Source organism: Anser anser, assembly GCF_964211835.1.
Source record: "Anser anser genome assembly, chromosome: 6".
NCBI lineage: Eukaryota > Metazoa > Chordata > Aves > Anseriformes > Anatidae > Anser > Anser anser.
This window is the reverse complement of record NC_139726.1, coordinates 38901448-38927252: the sequence shown is the minus strand read 5'-3', so window position 1 is coordinate 38927252 and position 25805 is coordinate 38901448. Positions and strand designations below refer to the sequence as shown.

General features: G+C 38.9%; 1 protein-coding gene across 12 annotated transcripts in view; it reads left to right on the top strand.

Moving 5' to 3' along the window:
• The window catches only part of HECW2 (HECT, C2 and WW domain containing E3 ubiquitin protein ligase 2), a 187773-nt gene that overhangs the window by 59352 nt on the left and 102616 nt on the right, over positions 1–25805 (top strand). For 7 of the 12 annotated variants that reach the window (XM_083842985.1, XM_083842987.1, XM_083842980.1 and 4 more), the window contains exon 2: positions 11177–11517. In XM_083842985.1, the coding sequence (XP_083699111.1) occupies positions 11226–11517 (292 nt within the window). In that variant the 5' untranslated portion in view covers positions 11177–11225. Of the gene's footprint in view, positions 1–431; positions 547–4760; positions 4901–11176; positions 11518–25805 lie in introns of all 12 variants that reach the window. The other 5 variants (XM_083842982.1, XM_083842984.1, XM_083842977.1 and 2 more) reach the window with 2 other exon arrangements.

Genomic DNA, 25805 nt, shown 5'->3' with positions numbered 1-25805 from the left:
TTTTTAGTAAAACTTTGAAGTACTATACATATTGAATTAACCAGCTGAAATGTTTGCTTAAAACTGTTTAAGTAGTGCTTTCAGTAAGATAGTAAGGCAGTTGGTGCATAATAATTGTGTTGTAGCATTCAAGCATGAAATTCTGAGCTAATATGTTCCTGGGGAGAATATATTTTTTGAGTTGGGTATGAAACTGCAATTTGTATTTCTATAAAACAATTTGTTAGATCTATAAATGTTTGCATGCCACTATTTTCTGCCTCGTAAAAGACAACCTGAAAATTGCTGTTAGGTTGTCTTTTTATTTATAGAACTGGTTTGTTTTATAAACTCGGCGTGTTTTGAATATTAAAAGCTATGCATTCTGTAAGGATAAGAGGGCAAGATCATCAGCACCTTGGTGAACCTCCCCACTGACTTTCTCGTTGCAGCAGCAGATGAGCATCAGTGCATAACACGGACAAACAGGATGCAGACAGACACCTTCCTTACTGGAGGCTCTTTTCCACAGGTTATAAGGAAACAGTTTAACGGAGTGTAGGACTGGTAAGTTGACTGGAGGAGAAAATCTTTAGGGCTTTCCATCCGCAAAGATTACGTTCACAGCTGTTCAGTTCTCTGCAGTATTTGTAACTTGATACACTGAGCGTAACCAGTATTGCACTTTAGCAGCATTAGTTACTGTGGTAGTGCTCTATAATCTGCTGTAAAAAGAACACGTATGTGGTGGAATTGTTCGCTTTTAGCTACAAGTTGCTATGTGTCTTGAAGTGCTGTGAAAACAGGTAATCAAAAAAGCTGATTAAAAAATTCCGTTGAGTCTAGGGGTACTGTTATGCAAAAGACGTTACAATTGAAAAGGTTTTGGTATTGGCACCTGCTCCTTAAGGACATACAGCTGCACAGTCAGCAAGCAAAGGACACTGCCTTTGTGTGGCATGGCTAACAGTTCTCCTACTGTTAGTCTCAGGAGATCTTCAGTAGTTGATTCCTGTGTTTTCAGGCAAAAAGTTCCATGAAACTGTAGGCAAACAGAAGTGTTTGAACTGTGTTTCAGCCAAAGAGTGTCCTAAAATCTTTATGAAATGTAGCCCTTTTTTGGGAGAGTAAAACTGGGAGAATGCTTTTCATTCAAATACCAGAAGGGTAAAAGGGACAGGAGAACAGAAATTTAAATGTATGTTGATGGGCAGTTTAAATTCATTGCAGCAACATTTGCCAGTTTCCTTGAAACAGTTGTTTCCTCTTTTCTTGCTCTGCTGATTGTGTCCATAGTTTATCTGCAGGACTCAGGTACATGAAGCGTTTGTTTGGTTTTAATTTTTCTTCACTCTTTAAGGGGACCAACTGAGTCTCTTTCAGATGTCTCCCGCTCCACACACTGATCAGTGTACCAAGCTGGAACTTCTCGAACATGACGAACCAGGGATATTATTTTTCCATAGACAGTCTTTCTATATTCTATTTTCAGTCTGCTAGCATGTTTCACTAATGGAATTCTTGAATTTGAAGTCAGTGAACATGTTTTATGCACAGAAATGCCATTTTTCAAGCTGATAATATCCCCTTTGTAACAAAAATGAATAAACGACATGATGAACTGAAGGGGTGTGCCACTTCAAAAAGGACAAAGCATTCCTGTGTTTCCTGATAGCATGGGAATCTCTGAGTGTGAAAAGTCAACCTGTTTTGTGGTGGCTTGGTACCATTTCCGTGAACGAAATCTGCTTTATGTGGCAGATAGCTGAGCTTATACGGGCATGACAAGGGGAATGATTGTTTTGGATTTGCATGGGTGGAACCGATAATATTAATTCGAATTTGTTTTATATTTCAGGGATTTCCATCAGTTTAGAATGGATTTCAAGCTTAAAAGTGAATTAAAACATTTATCTAAAATTGCATTTTGCATAGTATATATCCTATGTTTTAATAACTGCCAAGCCAATACTTAAATCAGGCTCTTGGAAGTACAGCTAAAATACAGCTGCCCTTTATGGGTGTGACACTTGGAATGAAGCTGCAGAACTACTCTGATACTCAGTAGCAAATAATTGTGCTACTTCTCTCTCTGTCAAGCACATTGCTTTATATATGGCTTTTTTTTTTTTTGAATTGTCTGGCAATTTTCCTTTCTTTTTCAAAGCAACACAGTTTTTCTTTGCTGCTTGTCAGGCCTTTTGGCATTTTATACTTTCTTCTGGGCAGACAAATGCTGACTTGTTCTTTTCTGTAAAAGTTTAGTGTTTTGGTCTTTACTATGCCTTGTGGTGGAAAAAATAGCCTTGGAAGAACGAATATGGATTGGGAACTCTGGGCTGGTACTGATAGTGCTCCAGAAGTCCTAAAGACAGGAGGGAGTTAAACAGGCGTCCAGTTTTTCATGGAATTAAGTTCTCATAAGCTTTCACATACGTAAGAATGAGTATTTTATTCAGAGAATAATTATGTTCACATTTCCTCATCCTGTGGCAAAGTACCTTCTCACAGAGACTATAAAGTCTTTCTGCTGTAGACTTTTAAAGGGGGCTGTATTTGGGGTGGATTGTGTGACCTGATGTCAGACAGCTAAACTGAGAGCAACTGCATCAGTACTTGAAGGGAAATTGTTCAGGACAACCGATCAACAGCAGCTAGCGATGGATAGATCAGTGTCATGAATACTGAAGATCAAATTGGTGGCAGTGGAGATTCTGAGTTTAAATTTCCCTAAAGTAATATTGTAGGGCAAATTACCCAAGGGCATAGCTTGGTAATATGCTGGGTTTGATAGCTACATGTCTGTACCTCCAATCGCCTAATTTTTGACTGGCAACTCTTTGAGGGATTGTGCTACAGACAAGATTACTGAAAGAAATGAACTTGGTTAAAATGGCTTCCACTCCAGGAGGAGGTTGAGGGGCTGCGTAATGCCTTCTGAACATAACCTCTTGGCTGTGTGACTGTACTAACATTTCCAGTCATGTTTTATTGTTTTTTATGTAAATAGTCTAGAGGAAAGGAGTATATCAGGTACTTTTTACTTAAATATGTGTGCAGCTTTTGTATTGCTACCTCAGGTGAAAGGCAGGGATGAGTTTTAGGCCCTGGATATCCTCTTGTGTATCCGTGGAGCAAGACAAAGACACATCTGCAGACCAGCTGGAGGTCACAGCCTGGCAACCACAGCAGAAAGGATTGTATGAATTCTTCATAATATCCTCAGTGTAAATTCAGACAGGTTTTCTGAGCCTTCTTTACTGAATGCTGTGCTTGGCAAGGCTGAGTTAGCTTCAACTGTTTTAGGGTCCCCTTAGCTGTGGGGACAGCAGCGCAGAGAGCGTGTCAGTAAGCACACCCCAAAAACAGTGTAACGGCACGTATGCTGCCAAGAGCTAAGATTGCAGCTTTTTACTTGGAGAAAGACTTAATTTAAGAAACTGTTGAAAACTGTTTTATTCTTTTTTGAAAAATGACCGTTTTACAGGACTGTAGCATCACCGTCATGGCTGTTTGGGAGTACTCCTCTGGTACTAAGATTCAAGTCTTGTCTTGGATCTCTTGCTATAATGTATTGGGTTTGCTTGAATAAAGGCAAGGCTCAAATAGTGGCCACAACAAATTTAGCCTTTAAACCCAGAAAATTAGAAAAGCCTCCAGCAAGCTATATCACTTCTGAATGCTTGTCTCTGGATACAGATTCATGACCTTTTACTGATCTGACCGGTGGCCAGATCTGCGTACCAGCTAGCTCCACGCTGACGTTTGTGTGAGAGCCGATACCCCAAGTTGTACTGAGAGCACAGCAGTGCCTCCTGGGCTCCTTGGCACGCTGTGTCCACCTGTCAGAAATGCACAGAAGCCTTTCAACAGCTAGATCTCAGTAATCTGCTCGAGGAATAACTCACTGATGGAAGGAGCTTGCAGCTGGTGGGTGGAAGGTGTAAGCCTTACTCAAGCAGCTAAGGTAATGAGAGTGACAAATACTTGTTTCCTGCTAGATACAGAAGTATATAGGAGCAGCTTTCCAAATGAACTGTATGGAAATGCATTGAAAAGGTCTCAGATACTCTGTTACATTCTGAATTAACTGAGCTATTCTCTGGCTGTATAATGCTCTGCATAGACTGTTTTTAAAAATGCATATTTATGCTGAACTATATGCTTTTTACCTTAGGGAGGATTTTCAGCCAGTCTAAATTATATGTTGGTTTTGTAATCGGAGCTGATGTTTAACATCTGAGCTGAGTCACCAGATCTGAGTCCAAAGGAGACAAGAGTGTGCATGTGCACTTTGCTTCCCTTTTTCTTCCCCCTTCCCTCTCTTCCCCCCCCCCCCCTTACCCCTCTCTCCTATATGGAAATATCAATCAATGTCAAATTTCAGCACAATAATTTTTACTATTACCTTAAAATACCCGAATACAATTTCCAGAAGTTAATTCTTTCATCATCATTGCTTTGGGCTAAGCTGCTTTTAAAAGTATCCAGTAATTGTCACATTATGGAAGTATAGGGGCTTTGGTAGAAGAAAAAATAAGCAGATCAGCAGAGAAATAAAATGTTTCTGAATTTAACTTAATCTGTTTGATCTTCTGGATACAACAATTTATATTTCAGGATGGTTACTATCCAATTAACATAAAGTTGAATTAAATTTGAATTTAACTCCATTGCAAAAAGGCAATTAAAGGTCATTTAAATTGGATCTAAGTTATGTGTCAGTTTTTAAGGGTTATGATGATAGTTTCCTATCATTTTGAATATATTCTGTTTTGTAGAAAGAACACCATAAATTAAAGAAATATCCAAAACTGGCTACTCAAGAAAATCATTGAATACAAATTCACTATCAGTGTGTCCAAGTTTAGAAGAACTTGGGGAAAAGAGAGAAGCATCTTTCCCTTCTCATCTCTCTGAGGTATTTTTAACAGCCTTGTAATTAAAACGAAACAGTGGTGTCAGAGTTATAACGATGTGATTTTTCAAGTTTATAGTGTATCTCTTTTTCTTTTAATTCAATCACAAATTCTGTAGGTTTACAGTGCTCTTTTATTCCTCTAATGTACCAGTCATTGGACTTGTTCACATTGCTTACCTGGATAATTTATTATTATTTAAAATATGCAGATCTAATGTGTATTCAGCATTCCATGCAGCAATATTGAACAGGTTTAATTACATTTTAGATGCAGGCTTTCATAAGTTTTCTGCTTCATGTGCTAGGACTGTAATTGCGTAATATTATGGTGGTTATATTTTTGAAATACCAAACTTCATGATCTACTGGAAAAATATTAAAATTCTTTTACAGGATGCAGGTTGATTAGTTCATATGCTAAATCATCTTGAGGACTTAGAATATAGCCATGGTCATGGAAGTAAAAAGGCCATATTACCCTCTGCTTGCTAAACAGTGGAGAAAAACAGATCACGACTGGCTGATCTTTCTTGGCACTTGAATGTTGTGACAATTTTTACATTTGCAGTTATTTGGATGGCTGAATAGGAAGCATCCAAATGGGCTAGCTTTCCTTGAATCTGATAAAACATTAGCTAGCAAGGAAAAGTCCTAATGATCAGACAGCGAAAAATACCTTCTGAGAGAAATTCCATGGTGTGGATCACAGGAAATGTGATGAGTAGAAATTCTTGGAAATATTCCAGGAGGAATGACAAGAAAAAGGGCCTCTGGGCAGAAAGATGAAGCTTTTCTCTTATTTCTGTCAGTATAGAAAAAGATGCTTCATGTCATCTTTGCCTGTTGTTTTTTTTTTTTTTTTTTCCCCAGACCAAATCTGTGTCTCCAGATAGTCATAGAAATACCAGAAAATAGGTCTGGAAGGAAGCTTAAAGAGCTACCAAGCTTCTCCCTTTATCTCAGGCAAGATCAGCTACCCATGATTTTGCTGAATAAATAGCAGGTGAATGTTACCAGCAGGGGCCCATCCGTCCACATCTGCCGTGTTAAAAATCACTAAAAATGTGTATTAATAGTAATGCTTCAAGATAAAGGGAAACAAAAAGTACTAAAGAACTGATAAGTTAGCACTAGTGAGAGGAAGTTCAGCAGCTGCATCTCACTACAAGCCAGCAGAAAGAAGGCGCCTGGTCTTTGTTTGGAGATGGATGCACATCACTGATTGCTAAATGAAAGATGTTTAGTTGAAGTATATCAATTTGAAATAATTTATTTAAGTATAAATTTTAAATATATATTTTAAATATACTTCAGTACATTAGCGCCAAATATGTTGTAAAAGCTATTGTGCAAGAAGTGTGTGTGCATCCTTCTCTGACATGAGACTTTCAGAAATCTGAAATGCAGAATTTTAACTTTCTGGCAGGTGTTTGAAGTGCTCTGTGCAGAATTTGGGGGGTGGGGGGGTGGTGTCAAAGCCAGTATCAGAAGGAAATTTGTCCATAGATGTTTTGGGATGTACTGCGTATTTAAAATGGAAATATCAGCTGGAAAGAGCTACAGCCATAAAACAGGCTAGCTTTGAATTCTGTTGGGAGGAAGGCCCCTGAAGTTCTGAATTTATTCAAGATAAAAGTTATTTTTCAGCCCCTATGAGCTCAAAGCTGGTCAGTTTGAGGCCTTTACTTCAAACGTCTGTTGTGGCAATTGGAAATCTTTGTATGGCATAAGGCAATGTCACACACCGTGTGACTGGGAAACCAGTGTGTTTGCTGCTCTCCGTGTTCTCAGTGCATTCTGCTTGCCGGCATGATTATGTGGGTTGCTCATCCCTGCAAGTGAGTGGCATCAGGGAGGGACACCAAGCATCGTTTGGGGCAGGTGGGATTCTGGCCCGTTAGGCTGGACATGTCCTGCCCATGGGGTGCTGGTGCACGGAGCACTCTCTCCTCTTCCCCATCAGCCATCCTCACTGATGGGCAGCGTTGCAAAGCCGTGGCATGCAGCCAGTCCCCAGACGAAATGCATTTATCGGTGCTTCCTCAACAGCACCCTGGGTCACCGCTCGCAGCTCCAGCCTTGTCCTGCGGTGCAGCAGGCGGCCGTCGCGCTCAGGGCCAGCCTCTGCAGTCTGTTTGCAGCAGATGCTGTGGGTAGAGACAGTGAGCGAGACCCGTAAGGCACATGAGAGATCGCTGCGTAAACAAGAAGTGAATCACGGTTATGAGTAAGATAAACAGGGCAGCATGTGAACTCTGTGTTGCTTTGTATGGCGGGATGCTTTTTTAGGTTGTTCCTGTGCTGGAATTCCCAGACTTTCATTCATGTATTTTTTTTTAAACTGTAGAGTGTTTGACTATGTTAAAAATGCTTTGACATTGCTTTGGAATCTCCTTTAGTGAAGACTAAAGTGAAGACTAAAGTCAATGGGATTTTTTCTACTTGTATTTTGTGCATCATATGGAACCTTTAAAACTCTTTATTTTTCCCAGTTCTGGTCCCTCTATGATTAGTAATTAAGAGGTATATTTAGATAAAAATAATCCTGATTTTGTGCCAGTCAGAAATGAAAATAAAATCAGTCCTATTTTTCTCTAAGCTTCTTGTGAAGTATTGAAGAAAACCCTGTGATACGGATAAGCTGCTTTGGTACCGGTTTTACTTTACAACTGAAATGCTTTGCTGAAGTTGCTATCCAGTAATTCTCACATGCCTATATTTTTCCTATGCTTTAGATTCCATTTCCATTTTTTGGCTTGCATTGAGCAATATCCTTTGCACACTTGATCCAGCATGGAGTGAATCTCCTGCTCCGATCCCACTCAGCCTGACTGCCCACACTCCTGTGTCTGGGAAGGTGCACGGAGCCCATTAGGCATGCTGTCAGCACGGCGTGCTCTGGATGCAAATGCTGTTTCACTGGCGCTTAGCGGGAGGTGAAGGTGGGAGGATAATTCCTACTTTCACTCTCTGGTAGGACGTATCTGTTAGTGTGCTATTAGTTATGTTACTAACAGCAGGCTTTGGGAGTTGTTAACCAAATGGTAGATAAGCAAGTCATTTTGCAGACAGCAAAGCGCTGTGTAAGGCGTTCATCTCAGTTTCAGACTGCGAATAATTAAATTAACGGCTCTTTTGCTCTCTTCCGTCACTCCTTATGGCTTGGATTTTATAGGTATCATATTTTCCTCTCTTACAACACAAATGTCATATTTATTTCTTTACAGATAACCTTAATGAACCTCCCAGCTTACTGTGAGCTGATAAGTAGCAGTTTTATGTGGTATTGGTTCCCCGTTGCAACCTGTTTCACTGAATGTAAAAAATAATCTAAAAGCCTGTGAGTCCTGAATTTTTTGAATATTTTTTTCCATAATAGGAGCTCATTTACGTGGGCATTTAATTGGTTCATTGCAAATTGACATCGATGGCTTTAAGATAGAGTATTTGTTGGAATCATTGTTTAAATCATGACTTGTTTAGACTCTCAGATTTATAAGTGGATTTGGAGCAGCTATCCGGCAGGTAGAGTTCTGCTTTGCTTTACCTTTAGAAATTGTAATTGCGCCCATGATTCACCAAAATGATAACAATTAAGACTTAAGAAAATCAACTCTTGGAAAGGAGCTAACGTTTTTCTCAGGCTGTTCTTGCCTCTCCAAGTGCAGGATAGTTATAGCTACTACAAGTTAGTTCCCATGTGTGCTTATACATGGATGAGTTTGTCCATCTGCTGGATATAAATTTTCAATATGTTCCAACAAATGTCAGCGTTGCCACAGGTACAATGTACTACTCTGCAGCTCAAAGATGTTTTTACATCCCTCCTATTTAAAACTTTGTCTTTAACTTGCACTCTTCCTGACTGTTGTAAAACAACTGTGTACAGTGGTTCAAAACGATGTAAAACTCCAGATAGGGGACAGAAGAAAATGAGTGTGTTAGTACATTATCAGTCAGTCTGTTAATTAACCTCAAACAATCTCTCTTTTTCACTGTGTGTGGCTGTTAACAGGATCTGGGCAACAGCACATGCTATAAGAAAGAAACTAAAAAGTTTTTTTTTTTTAAAAAAAAAAATGAGGATCATGTAACGTAGTTTGGAAGTTGGTGTCCTCTGGGACTCACCTACCTGCAGAGTTTGGAATGCAAAGGCTGATCTGATCTCAGTCGGTTTCCATGAGTTATTGCCATAAGGCAATTGGGGAACATGGGTTATTGCCATAAGGCAATTGGGGAACATTCCTTATTTACACTTCTGGTCTCAAAGTCTCCCAGTATTATCAAATCTAGAGAATAGTACGCTGCACAGAAAAACAAGAAGCTGATTTTCCAGGCTTTCATTTAAGAGAGCTTGTTATACAAAGTTCATCATTGACGTTGGTGTCAGAAGCAAAGTACCCAGGAACATAACAGAGAATGAGTTAGTGAACCCTGCTGACGTCCAGCACCAAAAATAAAATGTTTTGTGTACGCAGCCAAAACATTGCTCGTGTCAGGAAAGACTGTCCTGCATACTTTATGAAGTAAGTATGGTAATCTCCATATCGCTTCTGGATGCAGAAAGTTATTTACCTCAGTTTTTGTTTCTTTCCTTTTCTGCAATGTTTGATGCTGAACCATGTGCAATGTATGATGAATCGCGTACAACTGGCTGAGTTGAACTTTATTTTTTGAATTTCTTTTTAATATTTCAAAAAAAAATCAAAGAAAATTTGCAAAAAAGGAAAAGAATCTATGATACAGTGAAAGGGTGCATACACTGAAATATTAAAAAGAAAATTCAAGATGAGTGGTGGGAAATAGATTGAAGGGAAGAAACAGTTTTTGAAGGGTCATGTGCAGAAAGAAGAATGAATAGGAAAAGAAAAGAAAACTGTTGACTTTTTTTTTTTAATTCTGTTGATCACAGTCTTGGGATCTCAGAGTGCTCTAGGTGTTTTTTATTTTTACTTACTAAATGTCTTTTGACCTCTACAGGCAATGGTGTCTGTTTAATAAACCAGTTGTCAGATGTGTGATTGATAGCGGTAGTTTACTCCAGGTCTAATTACAATTCGAAGGCTCTGGAAGTGGCCAGCCAACCCATTTATTTCTTATGGGCTCTACCTAATTCTAAATTAGAAGCTTACTTGCTGGAAACCAGGATCGTTATAGCAGCTGACATTCAGTGCTGTCTGACAATGCTCCGGTTATTTTAAGACAACAAAGGTATCTGCGTGTGATAGCTGAAGGCTGTGATACCAAAAAGAAAGCTTAAGAATAATACACAGATATCACATTTGCTTTTTTTTTAGTATGTGTACATGCACACATCTTTCTTATATATGGTTATTTGCATATTTAGACATATTTTGAAAAAGGCAAACGGCTTTGGTCAAAGACACGTAACTTAGTTACAGAAATTTCCATATCCCCTTCTATGCCAAGAGGTTCCCCATCTCTGATTCTGTCCTGCTGCAAGCTGTTCCCTCTGTTTTAATATTTTCCTGTTTCTGTCTTCCTTTCTGATGATTTATTTCAAGTTGTGAATAATGTGAGGGCTTATTTTCAAATAGTGGTACGCTTATTCACTCATTACAGATGAGCTGCAGGTTGTACATGTGAAGGTATGATATGATGATATTAGCTTGATGTTCCAGCGAAGACCACTTAGTATCTACTCAGGGTTAGAAGAAAGATGTTGAATTTATAAGGCCTGTGCTTTATAATGCGTGGAAAAGAAGAACAAAATCTAACTTCACAGATAAACTGACTTGGACTAATCGAACATGTGCCTGTATTTTAAAGCACCTCTGACAGTGATGTGACGTTTTTTATTTGGTGTAGAGAATCCCAGAACTTTTGTTTGTATCTTAAAAATAGCAATAATAAAATCCTTACAAAATAATTTTATAGTAGCGTAGGTCTGTGATACCGTATTTCTACTGAAGTGATATGCCCAACATTATTAATATCTTTAACACTTCTCTGACTCTGAATATTCAGTCTATCTTGGATGCTTCGCTTTCTGTTGCAATCTGGCCTATAAATGTTATTTCACGGTATATAGTTAACTCTGAATGTTGTTGCTAATGATTCATGCTTTTTTTTATTTATAGAAGTTTAAGTGGCTGTAGTGGTAAAGTAATGAAGTAAAAGATCTAATCCATTCTAGGTTTCTGTAGGAATGGTCCTAAATTAAAATATTTTTGCGCTAAGATCCCTGCATTTAATGTTTGACTGAATAACTTGCTATCTCACTTCAACAGTTTCTTTTTTTGTTCTTCATGATAGATCTCTGAACAACAACTTTTTCACATAAATTGACAAAAGTGCAGAAGAGATGGCCAGTTCAGCGCGAGAACATCTGCTTTTTGTGCGACGTCGCAACCCACAGCTCCGGTATACTCTGAGCCCAGAGAATCTGCAGAGTTTGGCATCTCAGGGCGCCATGGCTGAGAACATGAACTTGCAGCGTGCCAACAGTGACACTGATTTAGTGACCTCAGATAGCAGATCTAGTTTGACAGCCAGCATGTATGAATACACCTTGGGGCAGTCTCAGAACCTTATCATTTTCTGGGATATTAAAGAAGAAGTTGATCCGACTGACTGGATTGGACTTTATCACATAGGTAAGCCAGAACCATGTTGTAATAATTCGGTGTGTTTCTTGCTTTTTTTGTCACTTCATCTTTCCTTTTCAGATATGCGTTCTGGCATACTACTTCGTTAATCTAAAGATAAAATCGGGGTAAGATTGCAGAGAATTACCTTGGATTGCTTTTTGCTTTTCTTAATGCAGTGAGCTATGAGAAGACATTATTAATGTAGGTCTGGTTCCATAGTGACTTACTAGAGGATGAAGTACATTCCTCTTAAACAACAAATGTGCATATGATTTCCGTGTTCACTTTTGCAGGTGACTGGTTTAGACTGGAAAATGTAGAGTACTGTATTCATCATGTAACTTGGCATGCTTACTGTCCAATATTTATACAGCTTTTTGGACAAGTAAATTCTTAATGTCCGTGAAAAGGTATTTTGTGTAATTCTTTGATTTCATAGAAATGAAATTGTATCTGTTCTGAATGAGTGAGAATTTCTGTTTATGAAGTATTTTTATAGATGGAAATCCTCTGAAGAATTTTTTTTTTCTACTTTCTTGTGCTGTTCAACAGGAACATAGGAACATATATTTCATAGGAGGGAGCTGAAAAGAGCTCTAAGCTAGCAGGCAAAGGCCTGTGGGCAGTGTGTGCATTAGTAAATAGTGTGGCTTAAAAGGAGTGGATCAGAAGGTCAAAGCAGTTTGTGCCAAAACCCTGACATCAGCAGTGTATTTGATATAGGTTTTTACACCGTATTATGCTTAATCAGATCCCTAGATCCAAACATTCCTGCTCTGCATGTGGCTTGGAGCTGTCCAAAGGACAAGCTTTACGATGCCACTAGGAACTGGAGTGTATTTAGCGGGTACATGTACAGGCACATGGGGTTTGGTCTCCTTTTCAAGGAATCCAGTTCATGTGCACTAAAATTACTGTCTGAATTAAACCTTTGCTCAGTAGCTGGGATGTTTGGGTGATCTGTTTCAAAATAGCACTGCTTTTCTGAATCTAATTGCTAATGTAGAAAGAAATTGTCAGTGTAACCTGCCAAAAGCAGATAGAGAGAAACTGGTGGAAACAGGTCTGACTACTGGAATTTTGTCTGTGCTGGGACCGAGCTAACTGCAATGACATCAGTCGATAGGATTTTGGACAGAAAAGCTGTGGCAGCTTTTTCCAAGACATCCTGTTGCTGCATCACTTAATGTTGCATGGTGTGGAGCTGCTGTTTCCAGTTCTTATTCTTTTTTTTTGCCTTTTTTTTTTTTTTCCCAACTTTACTGAAGATCCACAAGATGGACAGTATGACTTGTGCTGTTCAGTGCTTAACTGGTTGTAAAAACTCTACTGGAGAAGCTTTACAAGCTGCAGTCTCTCCTGGAATAAACTGTGGATATGTACTAATGTTTAAGCCACCTAAATCATCTCCATAATCAAAAGTCACAGATCTTTCCAGTAGCATTAGCAGCTTGAAGTGTGGTCTGTGCTGTAAAGTACACAAACCGTTAAAATGAAGCTTAAAAATTCTAATTTAAATACACCGAGAGTTTCCTCTGAAAAAAGATGAAATTTTACAGGTATTTTTAGGTTAATCGGCTTCATAGCACTTCAGGATTGGTATTCAAGGTGCTGAAGTAGAACATACTTCTATAAAATTCTAGGTTCTCGTTTGTGGTGATTTTATCCTATTTTCATGATTAAAAATGTTTCTACCTTCTGTTTTTCAAGCCCCTAAAGCACAAAACAAAGTTAATTTACTACAACTTCTTATAATCCTATAAGGAATAGCCAAATTCCGTCCTTGTGTCTAGAAACCCCATCATGCTACTGTGTAATACCAGAGTATGAAATGTTTGTTTGGTTTCCTGTTTTCTTTTTAAGTAGTGAAAGGTCTCAGAACTCCTTCAGCATGTAGCTTACTTCTCCTCTGCCACTTGAAGTCCATCAGCATAGGTGAGAGTTTTGTTACTCAGTGTAAAATAGATCTGAGCAGATTTCTTTAAGACTTGTGGTTTCCTCGTTTTGAGGGATGGGATTGCACATTTTGCACAACAGAGAGGTAAAGGCATATTCAGTCTGATAGGCATTCCTGTCTATCTTTGATTTGTGTTTTTTTCAGTAAACTTTTTAAACTATCTAGCATCTTTAAAAGTAAATAAACATTTAAATAGTAAAAAGCCTTTCATTTGCATATTTTTATATACCTTGCTAAGCTGTGGAGCTAAATATGGAGCTAAGGTATAGGCTGTTTGTTGTAAGGCAGTATGCATGTATTTTAGAAGTTGTTCCTGTGGTCTTTGGTTCTGAGAGGTTACCAGCTTTGCAAGCTTTCACATGGAGTTCAGGGAGAAATGAATTGGTCCAAAATACTGCAGGGTATAATCCAGGATTTGCAGTCCCTTGTAATGATTGCTGTAAATTACCCCCAGTTCCCATTTAACACTTTGGAAAGTGCGGACACTACTTATTTTCCTAGGAGAAGGATGTTTGTGGGTGAATATATTTAAAAATAAAAGCTCTACTCCCAAACGCGTTAATAAAATTTAAAGTATTTGTTTGAAGTTATCCATTCTGGTCTTTCTTTAAAATGGAAACCATTTCCTTTACACAGTTCCTCTCCTGTGGCACTGCCTGCTGAAAGCAGCACAGATTTTGTGCGGTCACTAGCACAATACAGCTCCAGGTCTGTGCCAGCCTGACGCTGTACCTTCAGTGTCCCCGCACATCTTCTAGTAAAGCACTGTTTTTTCAGGGAGCAAGGAATAGAAAAAGGCAAATATTTTGCCTTCACTAAAAACAAACAAAACAAAACCCACAACAACAAAAGCACACACACAAAAAAACAACAAAACAAAACAAAACTTGTTGCATAACCAAAAGCCCAGTCCCGTGGCTTTTTCTTTTATGTCGGTTGTACAATTAGCTTTCATAATGAAAGCTGGATCACTGGGGAGGGCAAGTGGTTGTTAATTCTGTAAATGAACAGATGGAGAAATTCTAAAAATGAATCACCGTTTCTGAGCTGAGGTTTTAGTACAGAGAGATCTGTCAAAGGTCTGGAGCAATCCAGGTAAATTTTCATTTCAAATTAATTTTGTGGAATACATCTATTACCAAAAGAATTGAAAGTGACACACCGGGAAGCTGTCTTCGCTTTTCATTCATGAATGTATTCAATTAATTCTGTCATTCTTTTCTATTCAATTAACTTTCATTTTCTGTCATAAGAAAGCAGTTACTTCTGTTCTTCTAAGTGTGGTTTTACTGCGTGGTTAAAATTGCAGTGGCTTATGAGGAATTTCACCAGACTTACTATATCCCTTTCTTTTTAAGAGACTGTGTACAAATCACTGTACAAATTCACTCTTTCAGGTACATCAGTTGGTACAGTTGATCATAAGAAAGTCAGTAATCAGTCACTGTTTTTCCTACTACGTGGTATGTAGAGGTTTAAGGCTAATTAGCTTACAGTAGGGAGTAGTAGATGGAGCTTTTTCTAAGTGTGAAACAGCTCCAGCGAAATGTTGGTCTGTTAGATGTTTATGAAAATAGTTTTTTTTTTCTTTTCTTTTCTTTTTAGAAACAGGAAAGCCTAAGGCGGATAAGGCAGACTCATCTTATCCTCAAGAACTGACATTTTTTTTCAGTGCATTTTTTTCCATACATATTGCAAGTGAAGAAAAAGGTGGGGAGTTATGAGGGGGGAAAAAAAAAAAGTTTGCTTGTATGCCCAGGTGGCCAGGAAGGCCAATTTCATCCTGGCTTGTATCAGAAATAGTAGGGAAATAGAGAAGGGAAGTGGTTGTCTCCCCTTACTTGGCTCTGGTGAGCCCGCATCTTGAGTACTGTGTTCAGTTTTGGGCCCCTCACTAGAAGAAGGACATCGAGGTGCTTGAGCATGCACAGAGAAGAGCAATGGCACTGGTGAAGGGACTAGAAAACAAGACACGTGAGGAGAATCTGAGGGAACTGGGGTTGTATCGTCTGGAGAAGAGGAGGCTGAGGGGAGGCCTCATTGTCCTCTACAACTGCCTGAGAGGAGGTTGCATGGAGGAGTGTTCTGGCCTCTTTTTTCAGGTGACAAGTGATAACACATGAGGAAATGGTCTCAGGTTGCACCAGGGCAGGTTTAGATTGGTTATGAGGAAGTATTTCTTCACAGAAAGGGGGGTTAGGCCTTGGAATGGGCTGCCCAGGGAGGTGTTTGAGAGACGTGTGGACATGGCGCTTAGGGATGTGGTTTAGTGGTGGACTTGTAGCGTTAGGTGGATGGTTGGACAGGATCGTAAAGGTCTTTTCCAACCTTTTCCAACCTAAAAGATTCTATTTTGTAGAAAATAGTGCATGTTTTATTAGGAATTCATTCACTATAGTGTCATCAGGATACTCCTCCGTGATAACTTTTGATCTTTAGGTGAATGTAAGATCTTTACATCTTTAGTTAAATGCAAGAAGCTGAACTTAACCATGAAAAATTGTATATAGCCAAACTCATGCTCAGTTTCTCTACAATTCTGTATTTTAAGGAATGCTTTTAGACCCAAGTGTGAGTTTGATGGTTTCTGCTTTAGTACCATATATGTATTTTCCCCCGTTTCATCACCTTGCACAGCAGAAATGTGATCTGTCATCTTGTTGAGGGACTGTTGTGTACAGAGGGTCTCTTTCTTTTCCAAGCATGTTCCTAAGGATTACCAGAAGAAAAGTGTATGCGAGGGACACAGTGTATTCTGTGGAGGAAGGTCTCTTTTTTTTCCTTGACTGTTTCTGGTTTTGTACTGCCTCAATTCTTTAAAGTGTCAGTAACACTTCTTGAACAGTCTTGTCCTTGAAGTTTTGTTAAAGCAGCTTTTTAGCTCCACAGGCGTGATCTGTGGAGAATGTAGATAGTGCAGCTGTACAAGCACAGAAAGGTGTCCCACTGAGACTACATGAAAGCGGAGAAGTGTTATTTCTGAGTATTGGCTTCTCTTGGGGTAAATCAAGCAGGTTTGCATGAAACTTGAAATTGTTGAATGTAAAATACAGGTTTATCATTTTGAATTTAGCTTTAAGTTTGCTTGGAATGGGCTTCTTTCTTCCTCAGGACTGGTTGTGAAGATTATCAGTTGAAGGTGACAGGGCAGAATGAGATTCAGAGGGGAGCTTTTCAGCGGAGGTACTGTACCTGTGAATAATCTGAAGAGTAAAGGTAAATTTCTAGTGTTTGTCTTGATGAGAAGTAAGAGGCCAATTCTATTTTTTTTTAAACACAATTGGATTTAGACTGAAAACTTTCTTCACCTTTTGAAACAGAAGACTACACTAGTTAGCAAACACCTCTTGCATCCTCTTAGCCCTGTGAAGTTTCCCTTGTCCAGTACTGACCCAGCTTTTGCTCTGTACTTGTTCGTTACAAATGCTTGTTCCAAACAATATATAAGCTATTGGAGTTTTACAGGTGTCCTACAGTGATCAGCGAGTGTAAATGTTTCATTGTAGACACGCTGGAACTCTGCCTAAATCTTTACATTAATTTCGGTGATTTTTTTTCCTAATATCAGCCTTTTAGTGAGAAAGATTGTGCAAAATATTGGACCTAGATAGAATCAAAAAGGAGAAATGGTAGTTCAATTCCAATAGGTCAATGCAACCTGTCCCGGTTTTCTTGTCATTGCGTGTCATTGTAGCAGCAGCGTACCAGGACTTCCTTGGGAAGTGAGACCTCTTAAAGAAGGTGAGCAGAACAAGAGCTACCTGGGTCTGCAGCCCAAACAGGTACCAGGGTGGACCGGCCATGGCTCACAGGATGCTGAGTGAAGCCAAACCTTGATGAGTTTTATGGGTTGCCTACAAGTCCCATAAAGAATTCTGAAAGTACAGAATAAAGAATAAAAAGTCAGGAGAGAAGCAAACCCTACTTTTGGTTTAAATGGATTAATTCCCATGGCCAAATTGCCTGGGTTGGCCTATTTTTGTCCTGATTTATGGAGTTCTAATTATAAGATGCATGCCCTTATTCTAGAGAGCCTTAGCATATTTAAAATGCTGGCCATCAAAGGTCATTATATTTATTCCCCTCAGCTTCTTCTCACAGGCTGCTTGACTTTTTGTTTTACCTACAGCATGGATCCACACCAAAACAAACAAACAAACAAACAAAAAAAATGATGCAGAGCTATATGGGGCAATTTAGATGAGATCTAGGTTTATACTAAGCCTCCTAGGGTAGTGAAGTTTGGAGCCTTTCCATTACATGTCAGACAAGATTAAAAAGAAAAAAAGCTTTCACGTAAACTGCCTTTAATACATTTACAGTAGTAGCTTAAATTAGACAGAGAGTTTATAAAATTTTAAGATACTTTATCCTCAAAAGTTTTCTCTGGTTTCCATTATGGAATACATACAAAATAATAACTTCATTATCTTCCAGAAAAGCCTGATTACTTACTTGATTTTTTTTTCCTTCCTGTTTTTAGCAATATGATTACTTTACCTGAAAATCTGAGCAGTACTATTAATTTCTTGTGGCCAGTTACTCTGCATAGCAGTAATATTTTGTGATTACTCCTAGTTTTGGCTGTTGCTGAAATCTGTAAAACATGGGCATGACTTTCTGTGTAGAAAAGTCAGTCCCTACCCAGCTTGGCCCTTGGTAGAGGCTTTGGCTTAGAATTCCAGGAGCTTGGCTTTGTGCTCTTTGTTACTCAGCCAGTGGGGATCTGGGTGCTTTGTATTGTCTCAGCTGAGTATCTAAGCACCGTGGTGGTTTAAAAAAAACAAAACAAGGGTCTTTGGAAGCTAACTTTCCCCCCAGGTGTTGCATTTTAATCTTATTCTGTCTGTTCTTCATAGAGCCTGACCCACATGCAAAGCTGCTTTTTCCCCAGCGTGGAATTTGGTGCTTTACTGTTGTAATCTAGGAAATTATACTCAAAAATCAGTGGGTGAACAGTACGATACCTCTCTTTACTGCAAAAGTTAGAAGAAATGCATAGAAGGTGCTTTCTCTGTGTTTTCCTTGCATGAAGCAGATACCTTATTAAGACACGCTCATAAAACAAAAATACACATATATGCATTAAAATACACAATATTTATTTTAAGGAGAAAGGAATTAATTCCCTGATTTAAAAAAAAAAAATCAAAATGAAAGCCAGCCCGTTCCAAACAAATAAAAAGACACTGTAACACAAGGCAACATTATGGTAAAATGGAATACTATGAATTCAGAAATGTATATCGTTTTACATTATCCAACGTTTATATTTGCTGTCTTCCCATCTGCTGGAACAGTCACTTGCCATCAAAAAGGCAGGGTGGGAAGCACACTGCTTTCTATCCAAAGGATTATAAATGCTGTCATGCCAAAACCTTTTGCAGTGGAAAGCCGACAACACAGCTGAAAGAGTCCTCCCTGAAGCTACTTTTGTCTAGTTTTGAGGTCAGGGGTATCTCAAAATTAAAAACACAATTAACTGTAAAGTTTGGATGTTCTGGCAACGCTTTGTCACAGCTTGAACGTCTTCCAGACATAACTATCACACTACAATATTCTAGGTTTTGTTTTTGGTGTTTAAAGACACTTCCTGAGCTGTTTTCTATCATCAAATCAACATGCCATACAGTATTTTCAAAACAATTTTGGAAAACGTATTCATAGTCACTGACAACTGTGCTGAGAAAGTAGTTGCATTAATTCATTTATGGATCTGTTTCATGTAAGTAATAGATTATGGATTAGTTTTGCATTATGCACAGTGTTGGAATTCCTGCTTTGAAATTTTTATGACGTTCTTGGCTCCTTTATCTGCACAGATTTATCAATGACCCCGAGAATCTGAATTAATGGGGAAGTGTTACAAGCTGAGTGTTTTATATGTATGTTAAGGATGTGAGCAATGTAATTAAAACTGGTATCCCTTGAAAAGGTGAAACACATGCATAGTAGGACACTTAGGACACTGAAACTAACAGTTTATATGTAGATGTGTTTAATAAAGCCACTTAGTATATGCTGATAAGCAAAATTTTAAATTATAACTGGAGAAAGTTACTGAAGTATTGATCCTGGTAGGCCTCTTTTCCTAGCAAAGCCCATCAAGACACGTCTGGCATCAGAGAAGCACTGGTGTGGGGTGAAGGTGCTGTAAGAACACAGGCTGGCTGTGCTTAGCTGGCGTCTACTCCTTGGGACAAGCAAAGCTTCCAAATGCCTGCATTGGCAGTGTTCCCTGTCTCTCTGCCCGGCAGCATCCCGGCCTCCAGCGCTCTTGCTCTGGTGGGCAGCCAATTCTCTGGCTAGCAAATCCCATGCTTCAGGGCTTTGTTCCAAGATCTGCTCAGACTTTCTTCACAAGATCTGCCTCCTTTGTCTAGCAGTCATTTGAAGTTAATGTCCAACTGTTTAGTCTTCTGGGGTATTTCAAATCACTAATCATTCATTGCATCGCTAATATGTCTGCAGTCCTTAGAAGTGTTTTTTTTTCTAAAAAAAAAAAAAGGTAGGTACATTGTCTTTGTCATTCCTGACCTGGCCTTGGAGTACGTGAATCCTTTATATTCCTTTATATTCTGCAGTAATGCAAAACAAAAAAGCATACAATTTCCACAAAAGTAATTGTAGTTCCCCATGTATTGTGCTAAGGAGAAGAGGAAAAAATGCCTCAGAAATTCATTACTTTCCATGGAAGAAGCAAGATGTGTAATATAAAGGATTCAGAGAAGGTAAAGGAGGTTATTCTGAAATTTTATAGAATATATTCAAAATAGCTTGCATGTAGTCAGGTCTTAAAGGGAATGGACAAATGTTATTTATTTATAAAGTACGTACTTGAGAATTCAGTTTGAGCTTGATCTGTTGTTGCACATCACCGTTAACATCAAGCCCTCTTTACGCAGAAGGAGGCTTGATGGGTATAGGTCACCAGTTCCTAATTTTCTTACAGAAAGTATGATTGGAAATTGAGTTTCCGCTTTTCACTGGCAATAATTCTCTGATCATTGTTATTCAGTTGCCACTAGAAATTTTCATCAGCAGATACTGTATCAACACCAGTGGTCTGTGAATTCTTTGTTCATGGAGGATTTAAGCATTCTGATAGTCATAAATATGCTTTACATGAGAGGAATTGTACACCAGGATAACTTTAGACAGATTCTAACTGAAAGCTTGGACCTACCAGGTGTCGTTCGTGAAGAGAACTAAGAATTGAAGGCATTCCTTGCCTTGCAGGATCAGGATCTTAATCCACGTTTCATCTTTACTGTCAAGCGTGGAAGCCTTCTTGCATATGAAGCCAGTTAAGTCTAAATGGGTTTGACTTTATAAGATGAAATACACGTAGTGGAAAGCTATAGCACAATACCAGGCATGTACCAGTGTCACTAAGATAAATATTCAATAAAGGCCTCTTAAAAAAAGGAACATCTTTCTATGTTCATGGTAGTTTAATTTGTGTATAGAGTTTCATGCATGACATAGTTCAGCAGATAGCAGCCTGCAGGGAGAGAGAAAATTCAGTTGACCATTTTTTCAACATAGATGCATCTCTGAATTTTATCAGATTTGCAGTCAGGCAGTTGTTTTCAAGGTACTGAATAGGTATGCAACAAGCCATCAAAGTCAGTAATGGGTAAGATTTTCAGTGTTGTTAATCTTTGATGGGGTAGTACTTATCATAAAGCCGACAGCACTATTTCTTTTATGTGTTCTTCTAAAATATTTGAGTGATTGGATGTAAAGTGTATTTTCCTTTTTTTTATTAAAAAAACAAAAACAAAACAGTCTGTTTCCTGCAAGTAAAATCAAACACAACCCTCCAGATATTACTGGGATTTTACGAAGCTATGGCTTTTGTTGTTCATTTGGCTAGATGTTCTGAATCATTATCATATAAGATTTTGATTTTACAAACCAGTCTTAATTACAGCACACTTAATTGCATGTACTGCTCTTCTGCTCAAGCAGTTGAATAAAAATTACTACTTTTGAGATTAGTGTAGATTAATGTCTTCAGTGCTAGTCTTTACTGCCCCTTGGGCTGAGCAGAGGTAACAGAGTGTGATGCAATACAAAGTACAGGTTATGAGGGGAAAATGTAGAGATTTACATAAGAGCAACATAAATGTGATTTACTGGAACCCCTTTTACTGTTCATGAAATAATCGAGAAGTACAACTCACATCATCAGCAGTAGTGACTGAGGATGTGGTTTCTCCTTGGTCTTGCTTTCCCCTTTTCCTTCTCTCATGGCCTTGTTCTTCTGCTCCCTTCCTTGGGCTGGTACGGCTCTTCCAGTCAGTAGAGCTGGGAACTAAACTGTCAGGGAATTTACTCTCCAAAGAGCACAAGCCTCTCTCTGCTGATTTAGCTTTTTCAACTGGATGAGGGAGAGCAACAGAGGTAGCTCAACTGGTTATAACCAGGAGAGTGGCTGTCCCTGTGGGCTGTAAGTCACTGCCAGACCTGCTCGGCTGCGACATTCAGCAGTGACTCCAGCAGAGAGTGTGTGATGGGATGTGGTCTGTAGGCTGCTATAATAGGAGTACAAGTCTGATTGTGCTTTTTGTAATTACTTATTTATGCTCTGGGTTTACTTGTATTTCTGAGAGTAACTGAGCTGGTGAGCCTTTGTTTCCAGTTGCCTTTAAATTTGAGATTCTGTGGTTTGCTTCTGGAGTCCCTGGGGAATTGCTGTCCTTAAAAATACTCTGATAAGAATTTTAAAATAATAGTGGAAATGTTTTTATCTGTAGGTGCTTTCAAGATACTTAAACTAATGAATCTCTACCATCATTAACCTACACAATTTTGCGGACCTTTTGGCTATTGCATGTTAATACTGGGAGAGAGGAAGCTTTTTACTTCTGAGATATTTATCTCCTTTATTTTTGGCTAGTGATAATTGTAATATAATTGACTGATTTTTGGCACACTGGTAAAATGATACCACTTCTAAAGAATTGCAGCAAGACCTTTGTGTTTCTTTTAGCTTTGGTCTTATCCAGATTAATCGGCACAGCCATTTAGTATCTTGCTATGAGTAGAGTTTGGCTTTATCTGCTCTCATCTTCGTGAGAAGAGATTAAGGATTTGAGACTAGAAATAACTATATTCGCATCCTTTTTGTTTAAGAGGTAAACTGTACCCTAAAGAAGTAATCCATCTAGAAATAACTATATTCGCATCCTTTTTGTTTAAGAGGTAAACCGTACCCTAAAGAAGTAATCCATCATGTTACAAACCTGCTAAAGCATACATGTCAAGAGAAAGATCTGCGGAATATATGGGGGGAAAAAGTCATTCCTATTACTTATAAAATGACATGACAGTGCTGAAGACATAGTAGTTTTTCTCATTGTTATTAAGTATAATACTGTTTATACTGTCCTTGCGTTACTCTGGAGTTAATTTATCCTGGAAATCTAAATTCTCTCTTGGTGAAGCAGATTGAAAAGATCCTGGGCAATCTTCCAAGCTCCTTTTTCAATCTTCTGCATCTGCTGCATGAGAGATAATGAAGAATAGATTATCAAGACACTATTGCCTGGGTAATGCCTTTTTACTTAGGACTGCTGTGCAGTTAGACATAGTTAATCCAAACCTCATCATAAAACACCATTTTAATTTCAAATAGAAAACAGTCTTTTTTTTAGCTAGAATGAATCACCGGTTACTTTGAGGTAGGTTATTTGTTACTCAAGACTAGTAACTAACGTCATGGTAATCTTGTAGATACGTGTTCACCAGAAAACTCCAGACATTGTGAACAATTGAAAGCTTTCTTTGGGTAGTTGGACATGAAGGGCATTCATCTAAAAATGGCATTTGACTAAAACTTGAGTTTTGTGATTTGTTTTAAAGATGAGAAGACTCTGAAGTATTTTGTTTCAGAATAGTGAGCAGAATAGTGGAGTAGTTTCAGAATAGTGGAGCAGGACAAACTCACTTTTCGGGAATCTGAATTACTGTTTAGCATTAGGCCAGTTAACGTTTTGCTCAGAAAAAGGTTGAGAAATTTCATTTTGAAAATTACCTTCCTAGTAATAAGCTACATAACCTGGAAAGAAGTGCTGGATTTTTGACTTCTGTTAGTGCATAAAAGAAGGCTAGAACCTTCTGTGTCAAATTTTTGAATACGTAGAGTTTTGGGGGAGGTGGGCGGGGAAAAAATCCTATTTATTTATTTATTTAAGGATACACTGGCTTTTGTTTAGTTTGTTTTGTTTCCCCAGATCCCAGTCCTGCTCTTTCCACACAGTTTCGTTTCTTGTAAGAATCTGTGGAATTCTGTCAAATTTTAGGTTTATGACATTGTGGATTCTGTAAGCGAACAAACGAGTTAATTTGGATTGGGAAATGATTTTGTTTCTTCCAGCTCCATACACGTTTTATTTCTGCTCCTGTTGGATTATAGAGTCTATATACACCTTATTCCTCTGTCTCTCCTTCTGCCTCTATATTTCTTCTTTTTCTATTTTTTTTGTATCATATTGTGGTAAGGTGAGGGGAAGTCTGAACAGGAGAATACATGAAGGCAATCACCAAGCTGAATCTGTCTTTCCTAGAAAAACCTAACACTTTCTCCTTTTTTAAAAAAAGGGGGGGGGGGGCAAGCAAACAAAAACACACCGGTTTTGGAGTAGTTGTGTTGCATCTAATTTGGCTATAAATTTCCTTTGGAAAGTTGCCGACCTGACTGACTGTGCAGCTAAGCGGCGTCTTTGTCTGACAGAGTGTGGCAGGAGGCAGCCTGAGGCTGCAGATCCGCGACTGTAACTATCAGCCCTAACGGGAATTTATCTCACGAGAAGGGCGGTTGTATCTAGATTTGCCTCTATGAGATAAGAGCTTTGAAACAATGAAATATTACTGGATATCGGGATTGGTGTTTGAAGAATTTACGTGGTGAAGGAGTTAATGGATGGCAAAGGGGCATGCTAAGGTTTGGAAACCTCTTCGTTTGCCATGCCAGAAGAAATGGGAAAAACTACACAGAAGGTTTAAGGGATAGTCAGACACAGGGAAGTCATTAAGCAGAAAAATGAAATCCAGTGCAGTCAGCTGGAAAGACTGCGCAGACATCGATCCAAGCTGTAAAGTGTCAAAATTAATGGGGAAAATGGAGACACGGAGGCTTTTTTTCTTGATTGAATCTGAAGAGTGGCTTTGTGCTGCAGGCTGGGGGTGATTTGCCTCCGTTCGGAGAGCCCCCGTGGTCACTTCTCCTGTGGTGGGGCGGCAGCGGTGAGAGCACCTCTCAGAACTGGTGCAGCTGTGTGCGTTGTGGGGAGTCGATGCCACGCCGCAACCAGGCTGCCTTGCCCCAAGAGCTGTTCGTGAGGACCGGGTGAGCCTCCCAAGTGAAAAGAGTAGGCCTCACGAGTGAAAAAAGGCTTAGCACCTCTTCCAGCTGAGCATGCGGGTGTGCTTTGTCACTTGGTACGTGTCCAGCCAAAGGCATTTAGGCAGGATTGTCATGCTGCTAAATTTATGTCTCACAGACAATAGCATAGAAAAACGTTAATGAAAACTTGATTACTTTTTTTCCCCACATAAAGACTGAGAATACTCAAAACACTTGAATCATAGACTTCATGCTTCACAAGTATGTAAAAATCCAGAGAGAGGAAAAGGCTATTTTTGTAATAGCTACTATTTCATGAAAGCTTTATCGCGTGGCAAATGGATTTTTCATTTGTTCCTGTCATGATTTCAGACATCCAAAGACATGAAGCCCTGGGCATATGAGTGGTTCTTGGAAAGATTGTTAAAAAGTTTCTGGTTCATTTTTGTTTTCAGTGAGGTGAACATTTCCAAGAGAGTGCACTTGGTTACGTTGCTGGAGACCCTTCAAGGTAGGGCCTGCTCGATTCCTTGTCTCTGGGTGATGACCACCAGGTAGCTGGCGTCCCCAGAGCTCTGTGGTGAGGTGGTTCTGTGGTGTGTTGTGTGTGGTGCTGAAAAGCCTCATCTTGGGATGTATACTTTGACCGTGTACCCTATACCCCTGAGGGTAAGCACTAGTAATCTGAAATCAAGTTATCATGAAGCATAATCACTTTTTTTAAAAATTTAATTTATTTTTTTAAATTTAAATATTGAGGGGATTGACTAAGCTATATCAGCTTACTTTCATCTGATATGTTTTTCTCTAGGGAAATTAAAAAAACAAAACCCAATCAACCAAAAAAAAAGAAGAGAAAAAAAACAGCGAACAACTTCCTGATTAGCCATAGTGGCTTTTAAAGTGTGCATGAAGAGAGTTACCATGATGGGAAATAAACATTGTGTTTTGCAGAAAATATTTATCGTTCTCTTGGAACTTCCT